A 15,336-nucleotide genomic window follows, 5' to 3' on the forward strand; every position below is an offset into this window, starting at 1 on the left:
CCATTGCATAAATGCACATCAAGCCCGTTTCAACTTTTCTGATGTAAGACACATATGCAGAGTTTGGCCGCAGTGTTTCAGATAAGCTGTGTGAAACTTGATATCTAGTCTCTGTGAGAAAATTATGTTATATGCTGTAAATGTAGAGATGTGGACACAAACATGTGTACATGCAGATATTTTTACAGTTGTAACATTTTGTTTACATTTTTACACGTGTAACAGTGCAGTATATGCACATGACATTGGATACATATTTTGTAGCCTATTTCATATTGATTTTATCTCATATTTTTGGTACGTCATTTTATAAGACCTGGATCAAACTGAAAATTATTCCTTTAAGTAACTCTTAAAAGCAAACGTTTACAAAAATAAAAATAAATAACTACACTGTGCGAGTGTGCACTGTAGCCATGCATTTTTTATTCATATAAAACATATTTATCCTGCATTGTGTATCATATAGGCATTCGTTGAAAGTGGAAGAACTATCAAAGGTATATAAATAAGCAAAGGAAATAAACTTGATTAATTCACATTTATTGCACAATTAATTTTTGTGGCATTGCAAAAATACAAAGGTCAACTGCGGTCAAAAGCACGTGAACGGTCACTACCTCTTTATCAACAGCAGATGGCAGTATACTTCCATTTTCTTTTCTGTGCTCTCTCGTAAAGTCTGCAGAGGGCGTCAGCGAGTCGTCTGATCTCAGAACAATACATCGGTGTTGTCTCAAGAGTCGCTCGCCTTCCAGCGCAGTCAAATGGCGCCGCTCCAGAGAGTCAGAACAACCAGTCCGATCATCTGATTTTCATTAGAGGACAAAAACCGCTTCTTTGGGATTTCGTCTATTATTGGTTTTGTATGCTGACTTGCGTCTTCTGTGAGCTGTGATTTGTTAATATAGCTGCGACAAATGCTGGCTTATAAAACGCTGAGCATATTTATTCATGAAGCTGATATCCTTCTAGTAACGGATTGACAACTGATATTTAACCCAAGGTAAGCATAGTGTTATGTCATCGTTTAACGAGATGTTACTTGGAATCATTATTTTAGCACGTCATTCTGACATTACAGCAGTGATTTATTTACCGTGCATGAAACGTTGCATGCTGTATTATAGAATGTTACAAATGTTGACATTGTGCATATGTATTTTTGTATCGTATGCATTGCACTGGAGGCCTTTGACAAATCTCATCATGCTGTGGTTTATGAGATTCACATAATCCTGGGAAACTCCATTACACCTCATGTGTCATTTAAGAACACTGACGATACATCAAGTTCTCCTCCTAGGGTAACCCTCAGTCGCTTTAATGTACTTTGTTCATATTACAAGATACAGTTGTCAGTCATGTGAATAGAAACATTTCTACTCTGTACATCAGTGTACTTACTGCTGCTGGACTGCTCAGAAATTCCTGAATTTATCCCAGTCAAAACATTACCTATTCTAGTTGGTGGAGTGTTTGTGGAAGTCGCTTTAATGGTTGTTTAGAAAATCATCTGCATGACGGTTTATTTAGTGGGAGAATTTCTATTGTGATCAGAATATGTTATTTGGGATCTATTTGAAATAAGATCTCAACTGCTACTGTAATGACACGTCATACTGTAAGACACAAGCATGCCAAATACGTGAATTGTTCAAACCCAGCTACTATACAGTAAATACTATAATACTATAAGCTTTTTCTCTTTTTCTTCCTTTTATTGTATGTTTTAAGTATCTTTTAATGAGCATGTCCTCCTCTAATGATACATATCACCAAATATGTCCAAACAAACACTTCCAAACTTATTTCTACAAAGCCTGTAGAGGGGCACGGCACAAGGCCCTGTGTGTGTTCATGCATATACACTTGCGAAGCTTAGTTTGACTTCACTGGCAAACACAGCTATAGCGTTTGTTTCATTGTTGGTCTGTAGCCAATCTGGAAGTGACCCAGTGTTTGATGTAGTTGTTGCGTCATGCCTGACATTTCGATTGGAGGCCAGTGGTAGGAGTTCCTCGACAACTATAGATGGATTATGTGACGATTGATGCCTGTAACCCAAATTGGGATGTGCAGACATAAAGGTGAAGAGAGGGGAAGCTGATCAAGCCTGGTGTGATGTTAAAAAACCTGGCTGAGCATGAAAGAGGGGCATTCGTGTTTGCTGTAGTACAGCTGGTCAGATCTGAATGTCCCTTTCATGAATTCACATCGACTTCCTGTGTCCGGAACACACTGTGCTTGCCAGCTTCCAGTCTTCCTGGTCTACACCACACACAGTAGTTTATTGCGTCAAATATAACAAAAATATATACAACAATATAACGTCAAAGTTTTGCACTTTGTCCTTTATGAATTTTTAATGCTGTGATGAGTGATCCGTTTTGTAGCTTTTTAGTCTAGTGAGGGCAAAAGGTTCTTTGAGGTGACCTACTGCATTCCGATGCCCAGCAGCTTAATTTCCAGTTAGAGGAGAAGAGCCATTTGACTGACATGTAAAACTACCAATCACAGGTTATCGGAGCTTTACCAGGGTTTTTCCTCCATAGAGAAATTGGAGGCGGCCGCCTCCGTCAAATGTCGTGCCGCCTCAGACTCTCGCCAAAATTATGTCGGGTGTCTTGTCTTCACAAGAAATGCTGTGTGCTTTTAACACAGTCATTTTTAACTGCAGTTGCGGCAAACGCCACAGTAGAGGCGCTGTTTCATTGTCAACACGCTAAAAAGAGTTAGCTGTGTTTCACGGCTGTTTGTTTATCATCAAAGTACGTGTAATTTCGTGAAATTTATTAAATTAACATGACGTACATCATTGTAATGTCTTTAGCTGTGCAGTTGGATCGTTGAATCGGCGTACACTGTACACAGCGAGTTCGCCAGTATGAATGACTCATCTGAACCGATTCATTTAAACTATTGAACTTTTCAGTTACTAGCGAATATAAGAATTGAATCCTTGAATCATTTCAAGTGAACCACAGAGAATGCAAGATGTGAATGAGCTTTGCTCGTTTAGTAAGACGGGTCAATTCAGTTGGCTATTGTGGGCTGAAAAGTTAGTTGAAAATACATTTCTGTTTGGTTGAATAAAAGTAATGTTTTATATAACTTAATAATTGTCATTTTAATCTAATTTTATTAGAACTTTTAATATGTCAAAAGTCACTTTGGTTAAGCCACTTAAAGGTACGGTAGGCCTTCGTGTGTGTGTTTAAGATCAGGATGGCACCACCTCCGCCTCATTTTGAGCCAGGAAAAACCTTGTTTACTATACCACAAAAATAGAGTTTGAATGGAGTGTCAGTAGATCTGTGAATGAATTACTAGAAAGAAAGTAGGTTAATCTTCTCCAGGCTAATTAGGCCAGTGATTACAATTTTACCAAACTGCAAACGCAACCTAGTTTCAAAAAGGATCATATTATGCTTTGATATTTTGAAGGATTTACAAATGATTGACAACAAAGAATTCACAAACACACTTCTGTAACGCACATGGATATTTTATCAAATGAGCAATGATGCATGTGCATTCTGAACTGTTACAAATCTTCTGATCTCAGCTATTCAAGTAATCTGTTAAATCGTCTTTAGATCATGTTGTCTAACTGAAATGGGACAAACCCTCTAGAGATTAATCTCTTTCTGCTTTCTGTTCTGCTGTGTCTCTCTACAAAACGCTTCGTAATGATCCAAATTTCTAAGAACAGAGATGTCTTTCATGTGATGTTTTTACGCACGTGTCTTCATATTTGAAAATTTCAAAACTAATTAATGTAATTGATTCAATAACTTTTCAAAAGTTTGATATGATCCTCTGTAAGTAGGAATTGATTTTTTTCTTGGACTTGATCAATTTAGTTTAGAAAAATACTGAATTGTGCAGTATTTTTCTAGCTTAAAGGGATAAAAATAAAAATTCTGTCAACATTTACTTACTCTTAGGTTGTTCCAAAACCTGTATACATTTGTTTTTCTGATGAACACAGAGAAAGATATTTGGAAGAATGTCAATAACCAAAGAGATCTCACCCCCCATTTACTGCCATAGTAGGGAAAATGAATACTATGAGAGTCAATAGGGGATGAGATCTGTTTGGTCAGTGACATTCTTGCAGATATATTCCTTTGTGCTTAGCAGAACAAAGAAATGTATACAAGTTTGGAACAATCTAAGGGTAAGTAAATTATGACAACATTTTCATTTCTGGGTGAACTATCCCTTTAAAGGCATTATTCACCCAAAAATAAAAGTGTATTTATCATTTATTCACCCCCATGTTATTCAAATCTGTATATGAACTGGAAAGATATTTTAAGAAATGTCTTAGTGGTTTTGTGTCCATACAGTAGAGGTCAATGGGGTCCAATGTTGTTTGGTTACCAACATTATTCAAAATATCTTCTTTTGTGTTCTGCTGAAGAGAGAAAGTCATACAGGTTTGAAATGATATAAAGGTGAGTAATGATGAAATAATGTTTTATTTTTGGGTGAGCTATTGGATTAATATTTGTTTACCTTCTGAAATTCTTTACTCTCCTTGAGCCGAACTGAAAGTGCATTTGAGAGCGACTGTTTTTAAGTCATGCATATGCCAATAGCAGGAAGGGTTGCCGTTTCCTTGGGCAGAGATCACTTCCTTGGCAGGAACACACTTCTTCCTCTGCCCTGCACACTCCAGAACTCTTGCAGGGATTATGTACAATCACGCTTGTTCTGGTATTTTTGAAGAATTAGCCTTTATTACTGTCTTAAATTCTCCCCCACAAGCAAACTATTTTTTTTAACAAGTTAACACAGCAAGTGTAATGACTAAATATGATAATATTCATTAATATTAGGATATTTATTAGGTTATTTATTGGGTAACCGATTTCTGAATTACGCTTTAGACAACTGAGTCGGGCCGAGTACCAAAACAACCTTGTAGCCAATCAGCAGTAAGGTGCACAGGACGGACATTAGCCAAGCCAAGCGCTGACGAAAGCGACAGATGGGTGTAGGGGTGTGTTTGTTTTGGTGATTTGAACATCAACAACGGCTAAGAGAAATCGGACACCCCGCCTTTAATATATACATATTTTTAACAGGTTATTGTTACGCTTTGGGTTTTCAGGAACGTGACCAGCGCATTCTTTTCACTTTGTATTGTAATCCAATTAAGCAATTAGGTTGATCCATTTTGCCACTGTGGTATAATTGCTGACACACATTTGAAGATCTGCCAAAGGCGTGTGTGTTGTGTACTTTCTGTAGGCTTTATTGAGAATGCCGGTGTAAATAGCAGGTAGAACCATGAGGTAACAATATTTATCCTGTTTACACATGATGTTAAAGGGATAGTTCACCCAAAAAAAATCATCATTTATTCACCCACATGTCCTTCCAAACCTGTATGACTCTCTTTCTTGTGTGGAAAAGAAGATATTGTGAAGAATGTAAGTAACCAAACAATATTGGTCACCACCGATTTCCATTGTATGGACAAAAAAACTCAAAATCTTCTTTTGTGCTCCACAGAGGAAAGAGTCATATGCAGGTTTGTTTTGGGGTGAACGTTCCCTTTAAAATGTGAATGCTTGACCACCACTGTATGTATTTTGTGATTCAACACAAAACATTTTGGACACCGTTTACACTTGTATTTCTTGCTGATCACTTGTGACTGGATTGCCTGAAGCTAAACCAAAATAAAAAAATCTCAATACCTGGTATAAACGGGGCCTTTGAAATGTGTTTATTTTGTTTATTTATGTAAGAGGCAGCATATGATTTTATATTTCTCCCAAAGCCCCTGATTTCAGCCAAGCCATCTCTACTCGGCACAGAACAGACAGTTGGAGTGACAGTCGTGTAGGCTTGTGAATGGAGAACGGCTTAATTTATCTTTAGCCTAGATAGATTAAAAATAGATCTTACGTAAGACCTTCATATCATTTGTTATATAATTTTTTTACTTGCACTACAAGCTCAAATGATGCACCGAGTCTCCTGACCACCATCACTTTTGGCAAAATTGAGCGAAACCGGTTTCCCAATTAAATTAAACTGCAAACACTTCAGAATGTGCTCGCTCTACAAAAAAATAGCCTAAGTGCTAGACTCCGTCAGCAGATACAGAAGTTCAATTACAGTGCCAGGCAGTTGCACACTTACAAGGTCCTTTGTGCTGTAATGCCATGCATGACCCAGCTATATGGGCTATTTCCCTTTCTGACCAATTTGTGCGTCAGTTGCCAGTAGTTTTGGTCTACATGAATGAATAATGAAGGTTTATGGCTCTGTTCCAAATCTGTATAAATGTCTTTGTTCTGATCTGATGAACTCAGAGAAAGATATTTGGAAGAATGCTTGTATGCAAACGGTTCTTGGCCACCATTGACTGCCATAGTAGGAAAAATTACAATGGTGGTCAAAAGTGCCCGAGAACAGATTGCTTTCCTACATTCTTCAAAATATCTTCTTTTGTGTTCAACAGAACAAAGACATGTATAAAGCAATTGTTCCTGCTATGGTAGTCAATTGTGGCCAAGAACTGGTTACAAGCATTCTTACAAATGTCTTTCTCTGTTTTCATACAGATTTGGAACATCTTGAGGGGGAGTAAATAAAGACAGAATTTTCATTTTCAGATGAACTGTCCTTTTAACTTTAGATTGAGTAAATATGAATCTCGTTACACTGCCTTTTTTTTTTACTGCAGAATGAAACTGTGAATTAGTCTCAGTATTATTGCTATGGGACACAATATAAGATTCAGTGTTTTGCATATGGTTGAGACTGTCTGGGTGAAGTTGTGTGGGTGTGCTGACTGAGGTGAGAGAGAGACACACACACACACACACACAGCACAGCCCGCAGAGATGCTGGTGCTGTTTGGACTGTCGAGTCTTTCCACCGCTTACACAATAAGAGACTGCAGACGCAAGCACACAGTCTCCATCTGTCTCAACCCACACATTTATCTGCTGTGGAGAAATGTACCAGACCCCTATTTATATAGCTCAGGTTGGCACGAAGTGCACAGTAAGTTGGTAGTAAACGACCACATTTTGTATTCGTAAAACATTTTTAGCAACGTTTTAAGGTGCCTAGCATGTTTGAATGTGTGCATTACAGTAACGTATGTGTTTGTGTGTGTTGATGAGCTGGGTTTGTTTTTTTGCTGGCTGCTTGTGCTCTCTGAGGGAGTATGTACTGTATTTGGCTTTCCTGTTGAGAGATGGTCATTAGCTTTCTATGGGTTGCCTAGCAGCATATAATAGTGCGAGATATTGACACTGAATGATCGGGCAAGCCTTAGGCAAACACTAGAGAGCATCTCTCAAACTGTTGGTTGAAAGTGGCAGCTGCCTCATTCAGTTTCCAGGTGAAACAAAATATTAATCAAGGGAAAAATGTTCAATGCCGTTTTAAGTCATCGGGAATAGGTTGGATTTAAAAAAGTGGGAGTTATATTACAGAATGAAGCCTTGTGATTGGTGGTGGGAGTACTTTGTGAAGTCATCGTAAAACTAGAGCTGAAGTATCACATGAATTGTTCACACTGAGACCATTGACGTGCATTAAAGTAAATTAGGTCAGTGTTGATGTCTGCACTCATGCTGTCTGTCTGTGTCTCCTAGCGTCCCAGATTCGAGTACCATGAGCAGCTCCCGCTACGAACCCAGCTGTGATGTTGACCTGGTGCCCCTTCTGTCCTGTAAACTCTGCCTGGGAGAGTTTCCCGTGGAGCAGATGACCACCATCTCCCAGTGCCAGTGCGTGTTTTGCAGTCTGGTAAGGACTCTTTTTCGTCTCTGACAGCTATTTATTCTGTGTTTTCCAAAGATGGCTTCACCCAAATCTGTCTTTTTCAGTGTTTGAAGCATTATGTTGACCTGCTCATTAAAGAAGGCCTCGAAGCGGCCATTAGCTGTCCAGATTCTGCCTGCCCGAAGCAGGGACATTTACTGGAAAATGAGGTAAGCTCACTTAAAATACAGGCACGACACGCAAACACTGAATTCGTTTTGCGAGAGACAAGAAACAATTGTGCTTTATAAAGATTTTGAAGTATTACGTTTTTTTCTTCTTCTATCCCCTATACACTTTCTTTCTTCTGTAGATTGAATGTATGGTGGCTGCTGAGGTCATGCAGCGTTACAAGAGACTCCAGTTTGAGCGTGGTGAGTTTTATTATTGCATATGCATACATGCATGTTCCTGTAGCTCAATTGATAGAGCATTACATTAGGAATACAAATGTCATGGCTTCGATCCCCAGGGAGAACATATACTGATAAAATACTGTAGCCTATGTATAGATGAATGCACTGTCACTTTGAATAAAAGCATCTGCAAAATGCATAAATGCAAATGCGTGCATACATTATATGGTGTAGACGTCTGCACTGTTTATCACACACACTGTTGATACAGAATGCATTATATGCATTCTTCTTGCAGAGGTGCTTTTGGATCCTTGTCGGACCTGGTGCCCATCCTCCTCATGCCAAGCGGTGTGCCAGCTAAAGGAAGATGACGTGCAAGCGGCGCAACCGGTGCAGTGCCCTCAGTGCAGCCTGCGTTTCTGCTCGGCCTGCAGGGCAGACTGTCACACAGGTCAGGGGTGTGCGGAGAGCCTTCCTATTACCACCTTCCTGCCCGGGGAGAATAGGTACATACTTCAAAACCTTAAAATTGTAGGTTTATACCTTCATTTTGCCTTGTGTGTTTGAAAATATTCCTTATTTGTTGTCTTATAACAAATTTATAATGAATGCAATATATAAAGCTTGGCCCAGGTACTTGTCATTAGGACTTGTAGTGAACATACATCTCAGTCCCGCTGGAGCTACCTGAGGTTATGTGCTTTTCTCTGGGGCACAGCAGTAATGAGGCAGGCAGAGAGATCTCACCTCAGATTACCTCTCCATTTTATATCACAATCAACTGAGGTGTAAATTTGTGTTAATGTGCAACTTGCATTCAGCCTCTACTCCTGTCTGCTAGATAGAATATGCATGTTTTAAACTCTGCATCATGTTTAAATGTTTTTCAGTTCTAACCTGAAGAATCAGGACGACGAGGCTCCGATCAAACTCTGTCCCAAGTGTAAAGTGTACATAGAGAGAGATGAAGGCTGCGCGCAGATGATGTGCAAGAACTGTAAACACGCCTTCTGCTGGTACTGCCTGGAGTCACTTGATGTAAGTTTTACATATAAAATGTTTGAAATGTTGTTGCTCAATTTTGAAACCCTAGTGTTATGTCTGGGGTCAGACTGACCCCAAAGCAACTTTGACGTCCTCTGAAGAGTATCCTGATTGTATTTTTAATGTTTCGAAAAATGTATATGATTCTTCTCCCATGCCCCCTGGAACTCGTTCTTGAATAGTGTGAGGTTTCATTTTCATTTGTTTTATTTTTTAAAGAATTTGAAGCTTCTACAGTAGGTAGTCAACCAGAATGCTCTCTACCGCCGCGTTGAGTGCCGCCATAAGCCCTTTTCACAATGACGTCACTTAACTTCCGCCTTCTCAGTTGACTGGGAGAGGTGTGAATGACTCGCTTTTTTAAGGGGCAGAGTTAAGAATTAATGTCTTACCTGCAGGGGGACAAATAAGCGTAAGATGCCGTAACACTGATAAGAAACTTAACTCCAAACATAAACGAAACATCTTTGGCAAAATATGCTTTTTATAATCGTAATACTCCTAATTTACGTAACATATTCAATTATTTTAATATTAAATTTTACATATTAAAACACTGTAATGACCTCTCGTTTAAGTGACAAACAATTAAATGTTTTCATATCTTCTTTATCAATACAGCACTTTATAAAGTTATTAAGGTAAAATTCCCTGTTTACATTTCAATCTATTTTTAAATATGCAACTTCTCAAAAGACACCTCTTTTGAGTTTTTGCTGAAGTGTTATAGGGTGATTTCTTCCTGCAGTAGGAGGTGGGGGTTGATGGAGGTTGTATGAGCAGTAATAAAGAGCTGAATATTAAAAGAAATTTGAAGTGCAGGGTTCAGATAACTGCAAAGTATACCCTGGCAACATTCATTTCTTAAATCTTTGGCAAAATCGCACTTAAACAACATATTTCCGATCATTAATTAAACCTATCAAATATAGCATAGGCCTACATAGTTTCCTAAGCTTAAACTGCGCTAGAAATCCCCTTTTAAATGCTGCTTCATGTGAATTGCGAGAGCGCCGTCTCAAATTGAGCCTTGCAAGTCATTCAAGAACCGAATTATTTCGGCACGCAGCGGTTTTAAAATGTATTCCAAATAAGATGTTTAACTTGTCCGAAGTTGAGCTATAAAACAAATAGAGCGTTTCTGATATTTTGGTTTCTGAAACGAATGATAAGAAGCATGAGACGTCAAAGAAAGAAAGAAAGAAAGAAAGAAAGAAAGAAAGAAAGAAAGAAAGAAAGAAAGAAAGAAAGAAAGAAAGAGAATGTTTCTTCAGTGTTTATGTAACCCGCGGTTCTGGTGGCTATCCAAAGATCTCATCACGTCCTGTTTAATGCATATATTTCACAACATGCTTTCATTTGGTAAACTGGATCAACAGTTTCATTTTTAATGTTTTGATATGTTTTGACAGACCAGGACAATACAATTAGTGGCTTTCAATTAGGCTTTCAGGACAATACAATTCGTGAACGGGGCTTGTCTCTGAATGCGCACTTGCTGTGGCTGCCACATTTAAAAGAACTTTAAAAAACCTGAAATTATGAAAAGCCTACTGCAGAGACATTTCTTGATTTATGACAACATATCCCCAATGTATGTGATGTGATAGCCATACCAATATGTATACTTGAATGTTTATAACTTAGTCATGGGTTGATCGGAGAAACCCAGCTGTGTTTGCAGTGGTATTTATTCCATATGGGGGATATATGCTGATAATCCAACGATATTATAGAGCACATTCAGTTTTAAAGAAAATAAAGCTAAATCATGTTAGAGTTGGGTTTTGCCATTTTTATGAATGACGCGCATCGCAATACACACGAGCAAATACACATGCAGAGTTTTGCGCAGGCACTCTGATCTCGATCGCTGTATTTCTCAATTTGAAAAAAAAAACACAGAGCGAATACAAACATTAAAGCTCTGCATGCAACCCAGCATTAAATGAAAACACTCCTTATATATTGAAAATGATTCAAACCAAATAAAGCATTGATTGAATGCATAGAGCAAATTTAATGTGTAAACCCTTGTTAAATGAAATTATGTATTTATGACTAGTGTTAAATATAATTATTAGTGCCTGTGTATTTAAGTTCTTGTAACTTTGATATTGTAGACAGCGTTTGTCTTTTACGCCTAAACGTCTTAACTCTTGCCCGTCTGCTGAGTGAGGCAATGAGTTTGACGTGTCAACTCGCGCTGAGTGAAGATCTGTGAATAGACTGCCACTCAGCGGTAAACAAGAGTCAACACACATTAAAGAAGTACCGCCGCGGAGACGGCGACGGCGGAAGGCTGTACCTACTGTATAAGCATCTATGATCTATGGGGTCAATATAACTCCAAACATTAAATCATTGCAAAAATGTACACTTAACAAGAGGTTTAATCAGAAATATTCAATTCAATACAATTTTACTATACCGCTTTTCACAATTTTCATTGTTGCAACGCAGCTTTCCATACATTATAATATAATAATAATAGTAATTAGATTAATAAATACAGTTAAAATATTTTTTATTAAAATAAAAAAACAGTATATGGTATTAAAATACGTGGAATTATTGCAGGTTTTTCTCTATGCAATGTACATTGATGTGTGGCTGAAATAAGTACTATATTGGATTGTTAAAAACTGTAAAAATGCTAAGTTATTGCTTATTTGTATACTGACAACACCCTCAGTCTGGTTGCAATAATGTTTGTTTGAACATCTTATCTTCTGTACAGAGATAACGCCAATGTCATAAATGTGCGTATTTGTTTGGAGAATCTTGAAAATGTGTTTTATTTCAAATCATAATTTCTTAGGTTTAAATTTGATATAAAGAGCTCAGACTGGTCTGGTCTCAGACTTTTGGATCTCACCGTATCAGCCCGGCTGAGAGATTCTTTATGAGAGATTCTGGCATGGATTCTAACAGCTTTATCCCCATAATCACAAACAACACACAGCTGCACCTCTAAGGGGAAATTTCTTATTTCTTCAGTACAGCTACAGATCTGTTTGAGTCTTGGGCTGAATGATATTCATCTTTAGTGACACTAACATTTCTACTCCGTCTCCTCAGGATGACTTCCTACTGATTCACTATGATAAAGGACCCTGCCGGAATAAACTGGGTCACTCCAGAGCCTCCGTCATCTGGCATCGGACACAGGTGTGTGCTTGTCTCTCTAGACTGCAGGTCTCAGATGAATCACGTCTGGCTTGTTTAGCACTTCTTAAGGTCTGGGTATTTGAGAAACAGATTTGTGTAATTCATCATTCTATAATACTGCCATATTGTGCTGATAATACTTAAAGGAGCAGTTCACTTCAAAATTTGGCCCCATTGGCTTTCCATAGTAGGAATAAAAATGACCATGGAAAGTGAATGGGGGCAAATTTTGAATTGAAGTACTCCTTTAAGAGTTGCTTGGTTTATTTCTCAAACTTGCTTATGATTTTCTGTATAAGGGAGATTGCAGCTGTTTTTAGTCAGTCTTATTGTATTGGGAATTTTTAGCACATTGCAGACATGTAAACAATAAAACAGCCACTAAACCATTACTGCCCCCTAGTGGATTGATCTTCATTTACCACATTTAACCGGTAGCAGCCTCACAAAGAGCTATATTTTTTACCTCTGCAATCATCAGGAATACAATTTCATTTGAAATACAACTTCCTATCTTTCCTTCTTTTCCACTCTTCCTCTCTTCACTCATCCCCTGTGCACAGGTTGTAGGGATCTTTGCTGGTTTCGGTCTCCTCTTGCTGGTGGCCTCCCCCTTCCTTCTTCTGGCGACTCCCTTTGTGCTTTGCTGCAAATGCAAGTGCAAACGTGGTGACGACGACCCTCTTCCTACCTAGAGGTCCTTTCCACCTTCAGGAGGTCACTTTCGGCTCAGTCCACGTCTCTGAGCTGTCTTTGTAGCCTCAGCTGGGGCACTGATGTGAGACTCAGGCCTTCCGTCTTATCTGAGCTGAAATTGAGAAGCAGATCAAGACACAAAGCAGGTCTGTCGTGTTTGGAGACCTTGTTTGATGCAGGACAAACTGGTTGTTTTATAGGGTTTGCACATTGTTATGGCTTTCTTCAATCTTTTACACGGGTTGTCTTGTATCTTTTCTACACCTCATTATTTACCTTTTTTTTACTTTGTGTGACATTAAAGGGACAGTTCACTTAGAAGCATTCTGTCATTTACACACCTTCATGTCAAACTTTTTTAATATTTTCCACATGATGAAAGTAGATAAGGACTGTGGATAGATTTATTGGACTGTAGAGGTATATTTTAGCCTCTGTTAACTAACTTTTGTGTAAAATACAAAGGGAGTTAAATCACACGGAGGGTGAGCAAACAAACAGAATTTTTGTCTTTTTACATTAACTGTCCCTTTAAGACCTATAATCTAAATGTATTTTTGATGTTGTTTATCCTGGGATACCACACACATCTTTTTGGTAGCATAGTAGCATGTATTTCTGCAAAGTTTTCTAGTCAAATTGCAAATGCATGCCGGAGGCTGAGAGTATTTTACTTATTAGACAGGCCAAAGCAAAACCAAGACTCCCAGACAGAAGAGCCTCTATAGATCCTACCACTTTCTTCTACTGTATAGACTTCTACTGTATAGACTTCCTTATGCTTGTTCTTCCATTTGAATCACTTTGCACCACAGACGTAGCAAACATGCCACCTGATGCCTTGTCAGAGCTTGTAGGGGTTGGGTGCTACAGAAAGATTTAATATCCTGGTATCAGTCAGTCGGACACATATCAATCACCGTTTCAAAAACAAGCAAATATTTTGTAACACTTTTCACATTTGAACAGTCCTGAGTGATGTCATGTACAGAAAATTATTAATATTAAACGTGTTGGTTTTTGTTTATCCAAACTGTTGATTGTGACTCCAACCTGCATTACCATGTGCCTGCCAATTTAGGTCAGAGTAATCAGGTCAGTGAAGATTAACTTTTGTACATTTCAGGTCGCGCTGAGAGTTGTTTTGCTATTATATATATATATATTACATATATTTAGTATATTATTTATTTTTCGGGAGTAATGTTTCGGATTGCCAAATGTGACATGTAAGCCTGTGTGCTACGCATGCATTAATATTTGTGTGTTTAGCACATTAATATTTGGTTGATGATGGGAACACCTAGTTTTTGGTTGTTGTATTTCGATAATTGCGCCTTTCATTTTTTTCATGTTTTGCACACTTTTGTAAGTGTATGAAACACTTTGTAAGCAACTGTAAAGTATATAAGTTACATGTTTTTCTTGTTAAATATATTATTATGCTTCAGTACACTTGGTTTTGCTTTCTTGTGCATTAAAACACATCTTTTATTAATACCTCCAACTTAACAGTTGCATCTCACATTTATAAAATACAATTTCTTTCATAAACAAAATACTTCAATTATATAATGTACATGAATGAACAGATGTACACTACTGGTCAAAAGTTTTTGGGCACTTACTCATTTGTGTGTTCATATTTTTCCACACTTTAAAATAATAATATACTCATCGAAATGAAATAAAACAAAAGGAACTATGGAAATTATGTTGCAATTAATTTTTTTTTAAATAAATTAAAACATGTTTTATTTTATTGTCTTCAGTGTAGTCACCTTTCGACTGGAATTTACAGAAATGTTTTCATGTAATTTTATCAAGCAGCTTCTTGAGGTCTCACCCTGAGATGCTTTTTAAACAATATTAAAGGAGTTATGATCTATTCTGTGCTCTTATTGGCTGTTCTTTCTTTATTATTCATTCAAAAGTTATCCATTTAAAAAAAACATTTTTATTGAATAAAATGTTAGTTTTGTCATGAAAAAAAACATGTATGTTAGGAAATTTATATTGTTGTTTACTAAACTAATTTCTCAGATCAAAGGTTTTTTTTAATGATGAGAAACATTTCACTCAAGTGTCCAAAAACGTTTGACCGGTAACTTGGTGTACTCAAGTTCATGGCTTAAAAATGTCCTTCTAGAACCCTGAACCTTTTTTATTTTTTTGCCATTAATCATTATTAGGCGATTAGTCACCCTTTCGGTTTGTCACTTTTGCAAATAAAATCAATAAAGAGTATTTAAAAAGTGCTTGTCAA

General features: G+C 37.6%; 1 protein-coding gene across 1 annotated transcript; it reads left to right on the plus strand.

Annotated features, from left to right (window-relative positions):
- The first annotated feature begins 708 nt into the window (after positions 1-708).
- On the plus strand, positions 709-14,786 carry rnf144ab (ring finger protein 144ab). Its single transcript, XM_057353873.1, has 8 exons — positions 709-1,006; positions 7,632-7,785; positions 7,866-7,970; positions 8,114-8,174; positions 8,455-8,665; positions 9,050-9,197; positions 12,285-12,374; positions 12,938-14,786. Exons 2-8 carry the CDS (start codon positions 7,651-7,653, stop codon positions 13,067-13,069), a joined length of 882 nt encoding a protein of 293 aa, XP_057209856.1. The 5' UTR covers positions 709-1,006; positions 7,632-7,650; the 3' UTR covers positions 13,070-14,786.
- The last annotated feature ends 550 nt before the right edge of the window (positions 14,787-15,336 follow it).

This window comes from Triplophysa rosa, linkage group LG15 (genome assembly GCF_024868665.1).
Source record: "Triplophysa rosa linkage group LG15, Trosa_1v2, whole genome shotgun sequence".
In the NCBI taxonomy this organism is placed as follows: Eukaryota; Metazoa; Chordata; class Actinopteri; order Cypriniformes; family Nemacheilidae; genus Triplophysa; species Triplophysa rosa.

Bases quoted from the DNA above. Each gene is read 5' to 3' on its own strand.
- rnf144ab (XM_057353873.1), top strand. From the start codon at position 7,651: ATGAGCAGCTCCCGCTACGAACCCAGCTGTGATGTTGACCTGGTGCCC. The intron at 7,786-7,865 runs GTAAGGACTCTT...TGTCTTTTTCAG, and splicing joins AGTGCGTGTTTTGCAGTCTG to TGTTTGAAGCATTATGTTGA. The intron at 12,375-12,937 runs GTGTGTGCTTGT...CCCTGTGCACAG, and splicing joins TCATCTGGCATCGGACACAG to GTTGTAGGGATCTTTGCTGG.